Genomic DNA, 19,395 nt, shown 5'->3' with positions numbered 1-19,395 from the left:
ATTACCCCTGTCCTTTCATTACGCTGTCTGCTCCAGCTGCAGCAGACTGGGTAAGAAGCGATGTGGATGGGGATTCCTGACAGCTGTAATTGTGGCTCTCCACCTGCATTCTAAACGGCTGGTGATCTAGTTAGCGGGTCTTTCAATTTATTTAAAAATAAAAGTCACTCGTCAATGAAAATAACTTGTATTTGTTTTATTTAAAGACATTCGCTTCTTCTAATAAGAATAGATAAAAGTGCCTTTAATCCCAGCACTCGGGAGGCAGAGGCAGGCGGATCTCTGTGAGTTCGAGGCCAACCTGGTCTACAAGAGCTAGTTCCAGGACAGGCTCCAAAACCACAGAGAAACCCTGTCTCAAAAAACCAAAAAAAAAAAAAAATAGATAAAAGCAAGATGAAACCTTTTTACGAGGTATAGTATAAATGATAAGGGTGGCCACTTTAGCAGCAATGACTTTTGTTACCGAGTCTTTATTAAATGTGTTTAATACATAATGCAGGAAAATATGCAGAACTTAAAAACCAATAGTATTATTATATCCGGTCAAAAATACTTAAAATCATAGATTTTTTTGAGACATTTATCTAATAGTATTTATATTTCAGCTGGATTCAGTGTCTTCGTCCAGATGCCCAGAAATACCATGTGGAGTTAGTCTATGGGAAAAAGATGGTACCTAATTTTATGTATTAATATTTCCTAATGGGGAGTGTAAATAATTTTAAAAACTTCCCATTTTGGTAATACTATAATAAATAAGTAAATAAAATGAAGCGAGATTGATTGTAAAAAGATAATGGGGATGGTAGCAAGATATGGGAGTAGAAGTAGCCTAGGCTAACATGATGGCATTTGCTGGAATTCTCGGGCTTCTGTGAAATGCTGTGACCCCAGGATTCAGCAGAAGGGACACAAAGAAACATGAGGATGACCAAGCTAGCATGGTAGGGATGAGAAAACTCACATTCAATTTATATCGGAAGACTTGATTTGATGGTGAGGCATAGTAGAGTCATTTTTAAATGAACAACAGCAAATCTCAAAGAAACAGTAACACATGGCTGAAGCCAAACGCTTCTGCTACCTTACCTCATTCCTTCCTTCATCCAACAGTGTCTGCTCACTCCTCGGGGGCTCCTTTAGTAGGTCGATGCCATTGTCGTGGAAAAGTTCCAAATTTGGGTTCAGCTTTGGAACATCTCGCTGCTTTGGAACATCGCCCTGCTGTACAAAGCAGGTTTAGTGAGAGCTCGAGCCAGGAGCACTGAAGAAACAATCCCATATGCTAACCACTTGGAAAAACGCTATAAGCCAATGGCAGCCTCTCAGCAAACGTATTCCACAGGAGACCAATGTTCTCCCTCCAAGCTTATAGCTCTCATCTTGCCTTGCCCCTTTGGTAAAGCTCATTGCCAGCAAAACCAACTGTTCAAAGGCCTTCTGGAGAATGAAGTGACAGCTACCGTAGGATGCTGCTGCAGGAACACTCTCTGGAGACGGGAATGCTGTGTAGGACAATTTAAGCCATGAGGAGGCCGAAGAGCATCAATGAGGAAGAAATGATGAGGTCTCCAGAGGAGAAGGAAGTAAGGGAGCCAGAGAATCCACACAAGCAAACTGGGAGACTTGAAAAGAGGAAGAAAACAGTTGGGAACACAGGCTGTCTCCTGTGACTGTTCCTTGTTCCTGTGTTTCATGGGGCTCAGCCTCAGCCACAGCCACAGAGGGAGTGGGAGTTTACAAACTGGCAGGGAGGCAGCATCAGAGCCAAGATTTGGGATGAGGAATGGAGGCCCAGGTGCCCCAAGTGACAAAACACACAGTTTGGAAACGATGTTTATGTTATAGTAGGAAATTGTTGTACCCGGATCATGGTATTAGATGGCTATGGAAACAGGCGTAATCCCCAAAGTGCTCATTACAGTTACTCAGAGAATTTCGGGAGATCCTATCGGGGAAATTCAGCTTTGCATCTCAACTCTAAAATAAAACCAGTTTGTACTACTGAGTGAGCCTCTTGGCACTAATACACACTTGGAATCTAAACCACAATGACAGCTGTTGTGGAAAGAATTCTAGATGTCAAATTAGATGTAACTTCAAATTCCAGGATGATTACTGTGACTCTGGAGACCCAGAGACAGCACCTCTAGCCTCTTTGGACCCTTATCTTCCTTCTGGAACAAGGCAAGCACCGCCTACAATGGTGTATTCTTTGCTCCCAGAACTGGGGAGGCAGAGACACCTGGATCTCTGGGAGTTTGAGGTCAGCTTAGTCTACATAGCGAGTTCCAAGGCAGCCAAGGGTTACAGAGAGAGACTTTGTCTTATGAACAAACAAACAAGCAAAACATCTAACAAACAATGGAGATCTTCTCTCGATCTCAAGGCTACTTGGAAACACTGGAGATGGTCTGTACCCAAGCCTTTTTTAAGTGTCAAATTGTGTTACAAATAGATTTCATTTTTTATCACTAGTCTAGCCTTTTGAGGAGTTTGTGCATCCTCTTTTTAATAGCTCCCATGTAAGAAGGGGTGGGGTCCTCAGGAATGGATTAGTGAACTTGCAAAAGAGAGCTGAGAGACCCTTTGCCATCACAGGTCTTAAAGGTTTAGAACGAGGTGACCATGAGGAAGCAGGATTTCCCAAGGTGTCAAACCACCATTGCTTAGATTTCAGACTTACCAACCTCTGGAACTGCGATAAACAGATTGCGTGTGTGTGTGTGTGTGTGTGTGTGTGTGTGTGTGTGTTTAATTTAAGCACTAATAGGCCTAAATTGTTTAAAGGCATCTGGAACAGACTGGGTGAGTGTGAAAGATCACAAGTGTTATGGGAGAGCAGCAAGGGAGGAATAAGGAAGATTTATGTGGGGAAAGGGATCTTTCCATTTACACTTGGGTGTTGATAAGATTTTGATAAATAAAAGATCATGTGTTTAAAGTAAAGGTCTAGAAGCTGAAATCACTAAGGGATGTGAGATAGGAACCCGCCATGAATGGAGGAGCACAGCAATTTAGAAGGTGACAGGTCTCAGAGCCAGGGACAGGTCTCCTGGTGAAGGGTTTTCAATATGAAAGGACATGAGCACAGCCATATTTAGGAAGGGGAATCAAACCCAGTATAGGATCAAGGGATCTTAATGACAGATTGAGAATGTAAAAGAGAGTAAAATCCTAACCAAAGGGAGTCCCTAAGTCATGGGGAATAAGAAAGTGGGGGGCTGGCTACGGAAGCCCATCTTCGGAGAACAGAGCTGTGGAAGGAAAGATGGGGGGGGGGATATCATTTGGAAAGACAAGGTTTCATCAAGCTGAAGATGTACAATATAAAGGAGGGCACTGGAGATGATGCCAAGCAGAGTCAGAGGAAGGGGTTTGCCTGCCTGTATGTGTGAGCTATGGAAAAGAGTGAAGTAGAGGCAGTGCTAACAATGACAATGTAAGCTATATGGTTCACTCACACCTGACAAGTAGCTTCACAGCTGTGAAAATAATTACAGAAGGTCAGCTGGCTTATATATTAGAAGCATTTAATACGTTTTATTCATTTTTTCAAGTCTTCTTTGAAGAATTTGTGTGTAAATAATACAAAATATTACAAAAGAATAAAAAACCCAAGGATGTTTACTGTAGTGTGTTGTAAAATGATGGGAAGAAAATAAGTTGAAAAACCTAAATGTTTAAAGGAAGGATAATGGCAACTTGGTTATGTAATGAATGAATTAAAATTCCTTCACACTGTCTAAATTGAATAAACACTCAAATTTATGACATGAAAAATATCATGAAAATATTTGCCATGAAATAGATATAATTCTACCTGAACTGCAAGTTCACAACAGTAACAACTAACACAGTTGGGTACCTTCACAGCAGAGCCCCTGGGCCTCTGCAGCATCCATTTAGGAGATTAAACCATTTGCCCAATTTGTGACCCAAGGGTACTCCAAGGCATCTGAGTTCTGATCTAGAGCCTGTGTGAGCTCTTAATGACAGAGCTATAGCGATTATCCCAAACCACTCTCAGTAAGTTATAAAAACAGCATTAACCACAACATTTTCAAAGCATGACAACATATCTTTCCTTTAGTTGGTTTTTGTCTACCATAGCAATCATAAGCATTTACCCTGTTTTTATCTACCATTTCATTTTAATTCCATGAAGGTTATAACAGTTACCTTAATTTTACCACCATGCTAAATGTTCAGTGCATATAATACCTAAATATTAGTGTTAATTTCTTTGGTGCCATAATCTAGAGGAAGAAAAACCATTCCATCTATTATTTATGAATATAAACATAAGACTCCTTAATACAAATGTGGCTTTGGTTTTAACGGCACACATTCATCCTCTAGGATATGATCCATGAAAATGTAAACGAGACACCTTAATTGTGTTTAGCCCTCATTCCCAGAAACATTTTTCTCTGCAGTGATGGGAAAGAAAGAGGATTAATTATCATAAACCCTCAGATAATTATGTCAGAATGCTAAGAAACAAATGTGTATGTTAAGCCTCCTGAGAATTCATATTAGAACATCTCTGCACCGGAAGACAGTTGATTAACCCATTTCTATTTATATCACTTGATAATACATATTCTAGGAAGAAGAAATTACCTCCAGTTTTTCTTTAAGCTCCACAAGAGACCCACATAATTCAGTGATAGATTCGAGAATCTCCTTGTGTCTTGTGACAGTCTTCTCGGCATATTTCTGCCCTTCTTCCAAACCTGGGAAGGAGCAAAGAAAAACCTACATGTAAAGGGGATTCTTAACAGAAAAAGAGAAAGAACTAGATGCTAATTTATCTCCCAAGTGTCTTTTGTAAGCACTAGTAGACAGTAAACTCCTAACATACACTGAACAGAATAATCGATGAATGCAGGTATGTTTTTAAAAGCAATGCGTAATAGTTTAGATATATTTGGATACAGGGTAGTGGGTTGGGAGGGATGAAGGGGTTGGACATGGTCTCATGTAACCCAGACTAGCCTTAAACTCACTACATAACCTCCACTTCTTATGTGCTGGGATCGTGGTTTGATTAGGAAATATCAGCGTAAGCCTTACATATTGAAGGCTTGGTCCTTCAGAGCTATGTTCAGAGGTCGGACTTTTGGGGAGGATCATGAGACCTCTGACATAATCAGTGGGTTAGTTTGTTGATGAGTTAATAATTGAATTGACTATTGGGAGGAAGTGGGTCCTGTGGAAAATGAGGATGCTTAGAGAAAATGGGTTGCTTGGGGAATATGCCTTTGAAGGGATAAATTGTCCCCAGATGCTTCTCTGTGTGTTTTCTGGCTGTGAAGTGAGCAACCTTCTCCACTATACATTCTTGCTGCCATAATTATTCTGTTCAACCTAAACCCACAGAAGTGGAGAAGCACAGTGTAGGATGAAGCCTCTGAAACCCTGAGCCAGGTTTACTGCCACAGTGCTGGAAAACTTGCTAGCCTAGGAGTTCTAAAATAAAGACTTCTTTTGCTGTGCCTTTGTCTCCTCTATGAAACCCAGCTAACGTTCTTATATTACTGTTCTTAAGATTAGGATTTCTTATTCAAGATAGTCAGAAATTCTTCACCACTTAGAGAATATACATTTTTCAGAATGACATTCAAGGCCTGTCATCATCTGGTTTGAGCCCGCCTATTCCAAATGTATGTGATTTTAATTCTCTGACATAATTCCAAGCCAATCTGACCCAGTAAAACATTGAGCCATGCTAAAATATTCCCACATAAAACATAGAATGGGCCCCAATCTCATCTCATCCCATCATCTCATCACAGTTTCTGAGTTAGAAAAATCAATTTTAAATAGATTAAAGAATGAAATTCACGGCCTGGATTTTAAAATCAGTAGAAGAAAGCAAACAATGCCAATGTGAGCGGGGATTTTCCAGGAAAACTCCTGAAAGCACAGGAAACAAAAGCAGACATGGACACAGGGGAATGTGTCAGACAGAAAGGTCTCTGCAGAGTGAGCAGTGGAACAAAGTGCAAGGGCATTTTACAGAATGAGGTAGAACATTTGCCTCTGGTTTACTTCTGATGGGGGCTTAGAATCCCGAAGAACTCAAGCAACTCTACAGGCATGTCCCTCCCCAACCAAAACCAACCTGAAAACCAGCAATAACCTGATATATAGAGATGCATACTTTACATTGGTATGGACTTTAGTCTATTGATACAAATTTAAAGTTGATTTTGTTACACTGTGTATATGTGTTTCTGCCCTTGTTTAAGGTATTATATTTATACAGCTCATTTAAAAATTCAATGTAATTAAAAATTAAAGATTAATAGTCATTTATAGTAGTCAAAGTATAGTCTTGTTAGTTATGTCTTCTAGATATAAAGAGATATATTTCAGTTAAATAATCTTCAACACTTCAAAGACCTACAGAATATGGCATTTAAAATGTTTTAAGAACTTAGACTTTTGTCAACAGTGAGACATATCTGCTCCTGGCAGGACCAATTACTTCAAGAGAAAGATGGGCATCAAAGAGTCGCCTTATGGAGCTTGCTAGCCATTTGGGCAAGAAATTACTCTTGCCTAGATTGCTTGATGGTATGCTGTATAAACTGGACATGCAGGACCCACAGAAATGACTGCTGAACTTGCTGAAAGGTGAGACCGTTTTTCAGGGTTCTGTTTCATGAAAGAGTCTACTAGACATTCTGCAGAACACAGAAGAAAGTGACTGACAAACTGCTAATATAGGCAAAATTATCTTTGAAATTTCTTGCTTTGTGGAAAAGTCTTCCAGATATTATGGGCCTGTAGGCTGAAGATGGATGCCCCAACATTACAGAAGAACTTCGGGTGACTGTCCAGGCAGCCAGATATCTCTATCAATTTTAAAGTTTGGGAAGTTGCTTGCAGTGCACTTACTGTTTAATTACGTAATATTATTCCTCTGAGGTCTTTGAAGAATTTAAGATGGATAGTTATAGTTATAGTTTTCCTTAGTTATGATAAATGATAAATTAGATAGGAAACTTTCCAGATACAAATAGACTAAATGTTGAAACTGTAATTCTTGCTTGATACTCATTTTGTTACATGTAACTTCACTTTGTTAAAGTTAAAACCTTCCTTTTATTTAGACAGAAAAGGGGAAATGATGTGGGATGTCCTTCTGTATATGTGTTGCTCTTATTGATTAATGAATAAAGTTGCTTTAGCCTATGGCAGGGAAGAATATATCCAGGCTGGAAGAAATATATACAGAGGGTAGACAGAGTCAAGGGAACGGCATGTAGCTGGAGGAGAAAGACTCTCTAATGCCAAAACCCTACCAGTAGGCCACCGCCTTGCAGTGATACATAGGTTAACAGAAATGGGTTAATTTAAGATGTAAGAGCTAGCTAGGAATATATCTGAGACATAAGCCAAACAGTGCTGTAATTAATATAGTTTCTTTGTGATTATTCAGGTCTGGGCAGCTGGAAAACGAACACGTAGTCTCCCTTTACAATAGCTGGAAACAAATGTTTCTTAAAAGAGGATGTTCATTCTGGGCTTTGGATGTAACCCAGTGGTTGAGAGCTTGATAGGGTAAGTGGGGCCATTTTCTTCATCTGCTGTTGTGATAGAATACTGACCCAAAACATCCTGAGAAGGAAGGGTTTATTTCAGCTTGTAGTTAACAGTTCAGCACTAAAGGAGGCCAAGGCAGAATTTGGAGGCAGGAAATAAATCAGAGACCATGGAAGGATGTTGGCGATATGTTTACTTGCTTAGCTTGCTTAGTGACCTTTCTCATACAACTCTGGCTCCCCTACTCAGGAATGGCACTACTCACAGAGAGCTTGGCGCGCTCTCTCGCATCAATCAAAAATCAATGAAACTGCCCTCACAGACATGCCGACAGGCCAATCTAATGGAGGCAATTACTATTGAGATTCTCTCTTGTCAAGTATACTTAGGTTTGTGTCAAATTGACAAAAAAACTAACCAGGAAAGGCCCCAAATGCAACCCCCAACACCAGGCACAGAAGATAAAGTTAACATGCAATAAAAGACAAGATTGCAGTGGCTTTTAGGCCTAGACCATATTTCTTGACTATAGGAATGATACTGTCTTTGAATTTCACACAAACACTTTGGACAGCTCCTGATGCATAGGAGGCTCTCACAATTAGTTTTTAGGATAAATTGATTTGCACTTTGACTGGGCAGATGGTTGAGCAGCTACAGGCATTTGCATTCAAGCCTGGTGACCTGAAGTAGAACATGGTCTATCAAGAAGATGGTGACCCAGGTCTACATGGTCAAGGGGGAGAACTGACTCCCACAGGTTGCCCTCTGACCTCTTCATGTCCACTGAGACATCTATCTCTCCACTCACAAATAAATGTAAAATTTAAAAGTTCGGGGATCAGTAACGCTTTAGTTGTCTGCAAGGCTTTTTTCATATTCCTAAAGTAATTATGTACTGCAGCATAAAAGATGGTTAGATCCTTGCACTGGTGAGAAGTCTCAGTGAGTTGAAGTGTTTACTGCCATGCCTGGTGACTTGAATTCAATTCCCAGGACTCACTTGGTAGAAGGAGGGCCCTGATTCTGCAATTTGTCCTCTGGCCTCTAAATATGTGTTATGGCCCATGTAGTCTACGTATATACACACACACAAGCACATAATAAATAAAATATTTTAAAAGGTGTGTTAGTTCTATGCTAAATGTGTGGCAACTCATAAAATCTATATTTTCAATGATAATATTCAGTTATTCCTTTATTCTTGCAACAGTCACAGAACCCTCAGTATGTGATATGGTACTCTGAGTTAAGAGGTGAGATTTCATCTCTCTTGGAGATGATACTCTAATAGGATAACCCAAACAACTAACTCATGCAAATATCAGTTAGTAATAAGAACCAGAACATTCAACAAGGCAGGCGTCAGAACTTCGCAAGGTTTGTAGAAGGTGATTTTACGGGGTATTTGTGAGTTCTTGCCATGCTTTGGCATTGAACATGCGCTGGAACACAGCACATTACATTCTCCCCTCGGCCACCAGCACATGAAACAGACAAAGAAGTGTCTACACTATCAGGTGGAACGTGAAATCGCAACAGACACCCACAGTGCCAGAGATGCCCTGAAGACTTCATTTGTAGCACGCTCACATAACAACCATGCTAAGAGAGAGACATCCAGCTGATATTTCAGTGTTTTTGTTATTTTTACTACTTTACTTCGAAAATTAATAAACAATTTATTCTTAAGGATTTCCTATTAGGCAGTCAGTGCACTCCATGTCGCTAAGCATTTTGTGCCTATCTGGGAGTAGGAGTGCTGTAGACTGAGTGTCTGCCTGAAGCAGCTTTGAGCATCCAGAGGATGCATTCTGAACCACCTACTAATGTCTCTTCTAGGATGCCTTTGCCTGGTCACTGGGGATTTCCTTGTCTCTCAGGAACCACATCAGAGCATCATGGAAGTGTCCTTAGGGCCCCAAACACTGTCACCCAGGTGACTCTTTCCTCACCCTGGAGGAGAAGAAAGCAGTCATGAGGTGACAGAATTTTCCCATTTGTTGGACAGGCAAGAAGACGATGAAGGAGAGTTTTCCACCCATGTCTCAAATCCACACATCAAACTCTCGTGGAAACAAGAGACTGATAATGTTTCAGGTAAGCTTCGTGCAAGCTAGTGATGAATCTCCTCCTGCTCAAGGACTCACTGTAATGGATGTTACATTCTTTGTCTAGAGAGCTTGGCTCTGGTTTTGCTGCCCTGGAGAAGAATGGAAAGGGTGGACTGCAAAGTGAACAGAGAAGGAGGGCTGATACAAGATGGTTAAACCCCAGGCCTCATCTCCTGCTGTGGGGTGCTCTGCCCTCCGTTCTGTCCTCTGCCGCTTACTTTTGCTGGATGTGGAACGGATCTTAAGACTTTTCTCGGAATAGGTGGGGGACAGTGGGGGCCTTGATCTCCTTCCTGTTGGACTGGGTTTGGTATAGACTTGTTTGGCGGCAATCTCTGAGCATCACCTGAGAACTCACCGTATAAGCGCTGAGCAAGGTCGATGACCTCCTGAATCCTTTCTTCTTGCTGAGGCACCGAAGGAACAATGAACTTGTTGAACTGTCTGTGGAGGATCTCCACAGCTTCCTTTGTTTGGCACTCCATGGAATACTTTCCAACTCTTACAACTGTGGCGCTTGCGTCTTCATACCAAAAGTTACACTGTATTCCAATGGAAGAAATCACAGGTTAAAGAGATGTGTCCTTCTGAAATTCTTCATGTTGGCCAATGACATTTCACATTTTGCTTACCTCAAACTCCAGGTAGCCTTAAACTTCTCAAGTCTTACTAAAGAAAACATCAGCACACAGTCATATACCTTTTCGTTTAGACACCCAATGGATTTGTTTGATAGCAAATGGAAAACATCAGCACACAGTCATATACCTTTTTGTTTAGACACCCAGTGGATTTGTTTGATAGCAAATGGCCCTCAAAGGACTGGCTCTATTAGGAGGTGTGGCTTTGCTGAAGTAGGTGTGGTCTTGCTGAAGGAAGTGTGTCACTGTGGAGGTGGGCTTTTGGGTCTCTTTTGCTCAAGCTTCCCTCGCGTGAAATGGAGACTACTTCTTGCTGCCTGCAAGATGGAGGACTCTCAGCGAGTTCTCCAGTACCATGTCTTTCTGCACACTGCCATGTTTTACCATGATGACAATAAACTGAACCTCTTAAACTGTGAGTCACCCTAATTAGATGTTTTCTTTACAAGAGTTGACATGGTCGTGGTGTCTCTTCACAGCAATAGAAACCCTAACTAAGACACCCAAGGCAAATATTTTTAAAGAATAATAAAGAAATATACACAGTAATTAGAAAGCAGAAGTATGGAAATAGCTTTGATTCTCCTGCCTTCTTAGATTTGTCTAAAATATAGTTCCTAAGACAATGTTGGATAAGTTTTAAGAGCAATCAGCAAAAGCATTTGGGTACTAAAAGGTTTATAAACATTGGTTGGACAATATTCAAAATCCAGTATAAACAACAACCAAACACTGCTAATAAGCCCATAAGTAAATTTTTTTCTTAGTAATATATTCATGATCAAATTTCCTATAAGAATAAAATTTAGAGCATGGATCCAGGAAACACCATCCAAAGAAAAAAATTCTACCTTTGTGAAATAGAACTAGTCATTATTTCAAAGCACAGTGGAGGTATGAAGTAATTTTTCACTAAAAATAAGTAACTGTGACAGGAGGAATTGTCTGCCCCAGGCCAGAGGCATTTGTGCTGGGAAATAAATAAATAAAGAAAGAAAGAAAGAAAGAAAGAAAGAAAGAGAAAAAAAATAGGACTCCGTGATAAGTCAGTTAAGACAGTATCAAGAAGCTTCAGCAAACCTGTACATCATGTATCAAAGAAAAATCAGCTGCCTCATAATGTGGTGTTCAGTCCAAACACTCATTAGTATTAGCAGGACAGAAAGAAAGTTTGTATTTGGGAGTAAGAGGGAACAAAGAAAGCTTAAAACCCTCAGGTGTGGCCTCTCTGATCTGAAGTAAGAGTCAATGTATTGACCTTGTCAAACATCATGAATTTTAGGTGGACCTACTACTATGCCCTAGGCAGTAACCAAAGTTATGCCCAGGAAGGCAGCACCTGAGATTTTCCCCATCAGTTTTTCTGACGTATCATCAATGTCGTGAAGTAAACAGACCACTTAAACATTGAAACTGATTTCCAGCAGTGACTGCAATATCAGTGGTTGGAGTTTGAGTAAAGGTTACAAAGAAATGGAAACTCTTGCGGCAATGCAAAAAGTAAATCAATCAAAGCTTTTGGAAGAGCCACTATATAATGCAGAAAAAAAAAATCCCTGTGGCCTTTGACCTGGCGATTCAACTTTAGGGAATGACCCTGCAAGCGATAATGAAGAGCAGCATGACCATGCCTTTAGTGACAGCAGTAACTAGTACAGCATTGGAGAGATGGCTCAGTGGTGAAGAGCACTGGCTGCCTTTCCAAAGGATCTGAGTTCAATCCCCAGCACCCACACAACAGCTCAAAACTGGCTGTAACTCCAGTCCCAGGGGGATCTGATACCCCCTGCTGGTCTCCACAGGTACTGCATATATACCCTGCAGAGACATACATGCAGACAAAACATTCATATCCATAAAATAAAAATAAAGATTAATTTTTTAAAAATAGCATTTTTTGAAGAAATAGGATCTTTTTTTCTTTTGAGACAGTGTTTACTATGGAGCCTAAATTGTATTTGAACTTGCAGTCTCCCTGTTCTGCCTCCAACTACTGGGATTAACTACACTGGGTAGTGGTGGTACATGCCTTTTAATCAATTCCAGTACTCAGGAGGCAGAGACAAGCAGATCTCTGTGAGTTCGAGGCCAGCCTGCTGTACAGAGCAAGTTCCAGGATAGGCTCTAAAGCTACACAGAGAAACCCTGTCTTCAAAAGAGTTCTTTACTATGCTCAGGACAAAATATATTTTGAAGTAACATTACAGGAAGAATATAATCACAATGAGAAGATACCTCTTCTAGTATTTCCTGGAGATGTTCAGTCAGGTCCAAATTCACCTTGTAATCGGTCACAACTTTATCAAAGTCATCCACATGCTTTTGCAAATCCTCCATGGCTTCCCAAAGGATGTTAACTTTATTACTTGGATAAGTTAAGAATGAGTCAGAAGTTTTATTATTAACTTTTTCCATTTTCTTCCTTAAAGCCTGTGGGCAGAGGGGAGGAGTAGAAAGGGGTTTTTAAAAGGCAATTATATTCTTACTTATGATGCTAGCAGTAAAACAGAGTAACTCAGAGAATCCTGCTGCTTCTACCATTCTGAAATATTAAAATTATAATTATTGCAAATGTACTTTGGAAAAAATAGTCTTTCTCCAAGATATTTTATTCAATCTATTCAATCAGTATTTGCAAATAAGCAGAAAACCTAGAAATAATATAAGGTATGTATGTAATTATCAGGAGCTCTGGAATCTGTGCTGGGCATTCTGGACGTGTGAGAGCAGTAAAGAAAAAAGGCAGAGGGCACACATGGCACACGGGGCACATGTATGGAGATGTGCTGGGGAAGCATGGAAATGCACGGGCCTTGTGCATCTGGCAGAAACTGGTCCAGTCTGTCTCAGCACACATCACTGGTGTGAGGTTGCAGGTATGGGACCAAAAGCTCTGCTGTGCCGTAGCTACAAGGCAACTGTTCCTGCTGGTGACATACTGATGACGGTGACAGCCAAAAGCAAGGGTCTCGGATGATTCCAGAATAAACTATGAGTATCTGTAGAGATGGCTCTAGTCTGGTTTAAATAGTATTGCAACATTCTCCTGCACTGAAACAAAACATGGTACCCCAAGGTATGCACATTCCTCCTGTCTTCATGTGTCAGTTAAAAATGATTTAAAATTTAAAAATTGAATAAGCTAGAAAGCTCACAGAGTGAAGGTGAGCTCGGATTCAGATAATGAACGTTGTTTCCTGGGAAGGATGCAGCCATAAATTACTCAAGGAGATAGATCTTTCCTGTAAGTTGGTCCACTTAAAATCAGCCTCACATGACTGCATACCAAGCAAATAGCTAAAACATTTCCAGGAAAACCAACTCTGGAATACAGAGAATAAAGTTATTATTTTTAAAGGGAAAATGAGATAAATCAAATACTATTTATTCCACTCAAAAAGTCAAATTATTATAAAAATAGAAAACAACCCTTTCCATCTCAATTCTGTTATAAAGAGTTATACCTAGACTGTAACAATTTTGTACTAATTGTAATAATGATACACACGCACACACACACACATGCACACACACTCATACACTACTTTATTACCTGAATTTTTTCAGCATACATGTCAACTTGTTGGATTTGATACTGAAGAGTCTTTAGGTTTCGAGATTTTTCATTTTTTTTGGAATAGTTAAACTTCAGATTGTTGAATTTCTTTTTTATATCTTTGAATGACTCTTTGAGCTACAGTTTAATAAAAAATAAAATTATAATTTCCTTACAATTAGAAAGACAATACTCATTATTATGAACAAAACTAAATAGCCCCAAACAGTCATCCCCTTAAAGTGTCTTCATAATACTTTCAGTCAAAACTGGATTTCCTATGTGGACTCTTATCCTTTGATGAGAGTATTTTCTGATATATGATCTTAAACTCAGTATGGTCACATTGGTTGCCAAACAAGAAAATAGCCAACATCTTGAACATAAACTTTTGCTAACTCAAACTGTCTTATTTGTATTTATTTGACACAAAGTTTGACGCTCATTCCATTTTCTGTATGCTAGTATTGTTCCAGATCTTTCCATATCCTGGTAGTCTCTCTCAGTCATTATGTATGAAAATTATTAAGGCTCCAAGGAGCTGTTCATGATGAAGAGGTCAATGAGGGCTTGACTTTGAGAATTGCTAGTACAGTCTATGAGATTAGTGAGAAAGGAGATTTACTTGCCCAGCAAGAGTTATTTCCGTAAGCAAATTTTAGATGAGTTTTACTTTTTATATGTATAACATTAACTTTGAAAATACAAGTAAACACCCAAGGTGAGTGTCATTGCCACCAAGGGCAATGTTGACTATGTATAGATAGGACATATTACGATGGTCTGACAATCTGTCTTTATCAATGCACTAAGATTCTAAGCAACCTGGCACTTCTAAGTATTCTGTTTTCTCTTGCTTCTACATATTCATGAAGGCTAAGTGTACTTCCAGGCAACTCACACTTCATATTATCAGCAAAGGGGAGCACAAAGAAAACATAAAAGCTAAGATTATATGGGAACTTTTACAACAAGAAAGAATCATGTCATGGTTGATAAATCTGAGTGATGGAAAAGAAAAGTTAGAAATACATTAAAAGTCTTCTCAAAGATAGCAAACAAATTACCTGAGAATACATAAAAGCTGTGCACATGTTACATCTTAGATTCATAATATAGAAAAATACATCTGCCCTAGAAAATGTATGCTTCCTCAAAACGCTTACTCCAGATTTTCCATATTGTAGAAATAAAACAATGACTTTATCCTTAACTCTTCTTGAGGCTCTCCAAGGCCCCGGCAGACCTGATTATGTATAAATTATTATACTTTTTTGCATAGGACATACTTATACTCAACCACTATCGATTTTTATAGAAAAAAAAAATGACATTGCTGAGTATTAGTTTTAAGCTACAGACAAAACCAAGAACAGCGACCATAAAACCACTTTAACAGATAAACCAACAGTGTCCAGAAAGGGTCGGAAGAGCTGTAACTTCAGATTTTGAAAATGACTTCTTTATCAGGAGACCACAAAATATTAAAATACCCTATTAAGCTGGTATACTTATGAAATATCCATTAAATATTTATCTTTTGTGACATTTGATAATTTAATGCATATGTGTTAATTCTAGCAGGAAGGGATAGATGAGTATATTTTATGATACTGTAATATAAAGGAACTATATGCTGAGTTATTAATAGAAAACTGAGGTAGGTTCTTTTTGTATCCCTAAATTGCAATCTGCAACTATAAATTAATAAATGCCCTCTCTGAGGCAGCCTGAGATTATTATTTAAAAGCTCCTTCAATGGCAGTTAGCTATGTAGATACTCTGTTTGAGAGGACTATAACAGTGTGTTGATGGGGGGTGCACTGGCTGCATGCTGAGGTATATGTACTGAATACCACAGAAAGCACACATAGCCTGGTTAGGATAGAGTAATGCTACAACATTTTACCACAATTAACAACCAAATTATTCAAGCTGCAAGAGTGCACGCCTATAATCCCGGTACTCAGAAGGCTGAAGAAGGACGCTCACAAATCCAAGGACAATCCAGATTACACAGTGAGAACTTGTCTCAAAAAACAAACGAACAAAACAACAAAAAAACAAACAACAAAGGTTGGGAAAATGGCTCCGTGGGTTAAGAGCTTGATGCATGCGTGTGAGAACCTGAGTTGAGATCCCCAGAACCACGTAAAACCAAGCATTTTAGCATGTGTGCATGTGTCTGTGATCTTGGTGCTCATGAAAGTAAGATGAGAGGCAGAGACAGAATTCCCAGGAGCCCTTGGGCCAGCTAGGCTGACGTACACAGCTGCATAGACAGCCAAAGAGACTCTGTTTCAACCAAGCTAGAAGGAGTGGACTAATATCCCAGGCTTCCTCTGCCTGCCACACACACAATGTCATATGCCAGCACCTACACTCACACACACACATATACACTCATGCACACATCATACACACACAACATTAAATTAATAGGGTGAAGTAATAAACTTACAGACGGAACAAAAGTACACACTCACCGGTAGCTAAGCACCAGAAAACACAATTTTCTACCTTACCCCATGGTATTACAGACTTCAGTCTAGAGGAAGGAAGGAAAGTTCTCCAATCAACTTGATAGTCAAAGGGTCTTATTGGCTTCTTCAAACAGGAAGGTTTAACATCTACTTGAAAACTGAACTCTAACACTTTCATTCTGAAGCATGAGCTTTCTAGTTTACTCTGGATGACAAACATCAGATTTACGACGTGCAAAAACAACTCCATTTCGGCATCGGCATGCATGCATTTCCACTGAAGACGATTTGTAAGGCCAAAGAATGTTCGTGACGCTCTGGGTATGTGAAACGTGATAGCTTCATTCTGACACACAAGATCTCTCCACAGAGCTGCTGGCACTGTTCTTGTTGAGTCGCCTTGGAAATCTCAGTCAAAATCTAAGCTTTTGGACCTTTCTTGATGCAAATTCAAGACTACCGAATGCACAAGCAGAAGGGATCATGGGTGAACCACCTCTAGCATGAACAAACCTGCACATTCCAGTATGAGAACTGAATCTAAACCCCACATAACTCGGCTTCCCTGTTTTAAAGGAAGAGAGCGCTATGGTTACTGGCCTGGGTATCATGCCCTCGCAGCTGTTTCTAACTTTAGTGAGCTTATCATCAGTGGCGAATGGAGGAGACGGGTAAGACAGCTGTCCAGCTTGAGCCTGTAAGCAGCCGTACACGCCAGCAGCCTGGGGACAGAAATAGTTTATTCATTCAAAATCTTTAAACGGTACAGTTCACATTAGTAACATGTATGTACTAAGAATGTTAGGGTTAATTTTCTGTGAGTCATTTGATTCTTCCCTCTGTGAACATGTTCAGCTCTTCCACGTGTGCATGGAACAAGTGGACTACATTTACATGGCTATAATTAGAAAAAATACTAAAATTTAAAAACGAGGTTTGGGTTTTTTGAAAATACAAAAATTATCCTCACCATAATCTTCCCAGCAAGTGGTAAGTCTCCTCTCAGAGGTAGGAACGAGAGAATTTCTAAGGAAACAGAAGAGTAAGAGGCTCCTGGCAGGCCAGGCTAGCTTGCTATTCTTAGTCTTGACTAAGCTGGTGAAGGCCACTTTCACAAGAATGTATTATGTGTAAGTCTGGTGCTGGCAAGGCCAACTGGTGTGAGGGACACGGGCTATTTAAAACCAAAGGCAATAGATTTGCAAAGAAAATCTTGCATTAGAACTACGGCATACTTCTGGCTAACACTCCAAATCCAAAATGAGCAGTCAGTTTTTGTTTCTCCAGCATCCACTTCACAAGGTCCATTTCTTATGCTCCGTTTGCCCCTTCCTGATGAGAGAGCTTTCCGAGGCTCATTTTCTGTAATGGAAGGCTGGAACGCACCACCTCCCAGAGACGCTTGAATGTGAAACGAAGACATCCGAAGACTCAAAATCTAATCCTGATTTTGCTACAGATATTAATGGAGGGCATTGGGTCTCTGTGCTGGACAGATTTTTGGAGAAGTCTTCTTGGCCTTCTTCCATTTAGTAACCACAGCACATCTTCCTCAGCTTCAAGTCACATAGCAACAGGGAGGGGACAACTTGGAAAGCAAAGACCCGTTCCAAATTGCAGTCAGTCTCGGCAATAAACATTATCCTGAAAGTGTAGCATCTTCAGAATGAATTTAATAATCTTATTTGTTTTATTGGGGGGTATGCTTACTATAATTTTAAATGTGAGCTTTCCATACTTTCTAGAAGATCCTATGGGGTATTTTACAGATATCAAATACTACAATTTAAAATCTTGAACCTTCAGGATGAACATTTTCTGAACAAATTGTAATTTTTCCTGTCCACTTATCCAGGCCACCCAAATGCAGTTGGGTTGTGCTGAACAGATGGTTATGGTTTGGTAGTGGGGTGCCATGTGGGTTTTCATTGTCTCGAGATGTCTAAGTTTTCTGTGGACATTTGTAGTGTTACAACCTGGCTCACGGTAGTCACATTAAACATATTTGTTGGATGAAGACAATTTAGTATTTTTTAAAGAGCAAGTTTGGATTACAAATCTGAACAATGAATATTGTCTGTATTTTTCCACAGTGATGGCCCCACAAGGTGGTTTGTTCTCTATGCAAACCTTTCTGTGTTCTTCCCTGCCATGATGACTAACTTTGCTCATTCTGCCGAACAATGGTAAGTGGTTTTCTTTCATCCTGCTGTGCATGTGTTCGGAAAAGCCCCGATTCTTAATTATAATCCATTGCTTCTTATCAGTTGGTGTGCCTGGCTCTCAGATGGCAAATCATCCAAACTGACAACAGAATTTGGGGGATTCATGCCTGACTTATGGAATATATATGCTAAATCCTTTCCTTCTTAACCTCTGATAGAAAAGATGTTGCTATCCTAGAAGAGACTTTCCAGGGTAAAGCAACATAATTGTCTGGAAATTAAGCGTGGTAAACTTAGTTTGAGAAAATGGATACCAGCCTGATCCTGTCATCACTGTTCTTCCCAGAAAAGCCATTGCTTGTGACACAAAATCTGAGCCCTTAAGTTATAAATCCCTACCATCCTCATGTAAATGAGATGTTATTTTTATTTTTGGTCAGCTTGCAAGAAGAAAAAACATGTGACTACTAGCATACTACCTTTCTAAATGTAGCTATAAACACTTCCTCAGCACTGCAATACAGTTGCGGAAATTTCTAGAATGTTTTGTGTGTTAATGATATATTCACATGGCCAGGCAAGAAAAGGCAATGCTATTGAGTAGTTATGCATAAAAAGGTATCCTTGCATGAAATGGGTGGGAAAGATGCCTCAAAATCTGGCAGTTTGATGGCTGTGTATCTCATGGGTAAATGTGTAGAAAACGTGTTTTTCAAAAATTCACCATGCATAACAACATGCAAAGATAATGAAACACAAAAGGCATGGTTGCCTGTCTTTAAAGAACATCACATCCTATTTTTAAATCGCTTTCAGAGCAGCTGCCATTCCAAGGCCTTAAAGCACAAAGTCCTCCCGTAAGGACCCAAGTGAAGA

General features: G+C 39.7%; 1 protein-coding gene across 2 annotated transcripts in view; it reads right to left on the bottom strand.

The window, feature by feature from the left end:
- The window catches only part of LOC121439149 (coiled-coil domain-containing protein 141-like), a 145,434-nt gene that overhangs the window by 8,775 nt on the left and 117,264 nt on the right, over window positions 1-19,395 (bottom strand). For both annotated transcript variants that reach the window (XM_041639650.1, XM_041639651.1), the window contains exons 18-22: window positions 13,869-14,009; window positions 12,551-12,745; window positions 10,033-10,216; window positions 4,630-4,742; window positions 1,093-1,227 (exon numbers count right to left, since the gene is read on the bottom strand). In XM_041639650.1, coding sequence (XP_041495584.1) covers window positions 1,093-1,227; window positions 4,630-4,742; window positions 10,033-10,216; window positions 12,551-12,745; window positions 13,869-14,009 — 768 coding nt within the window. The remainder of the gene's footprint in view (window positions 1-1,092; window positions 1,228-4,629; window positions 4,743-10,032; window positions 10,217-12,550; window positions 12,746-13,868; window positions 14,010-19,395) is intronic.

The sequence above is a fragment of the Microtus oregoni genome, unplaced genomic scaffold (genome assembly GCF_018167655.1).
Source record: "Microtus oregoni isolate MIOR12 unplaced genomic scaffold, Mior012 000060F_007, whole genome shotgun sequence".
NCBI lineage: Eukaryota > Metazoa > Chordata > Mammalia > Rodentia > Cricetidae > Microtus > Microtus oregoni.
This window is presented reverse-complemented; position numbering and strand designations above follow the sequence as displayed.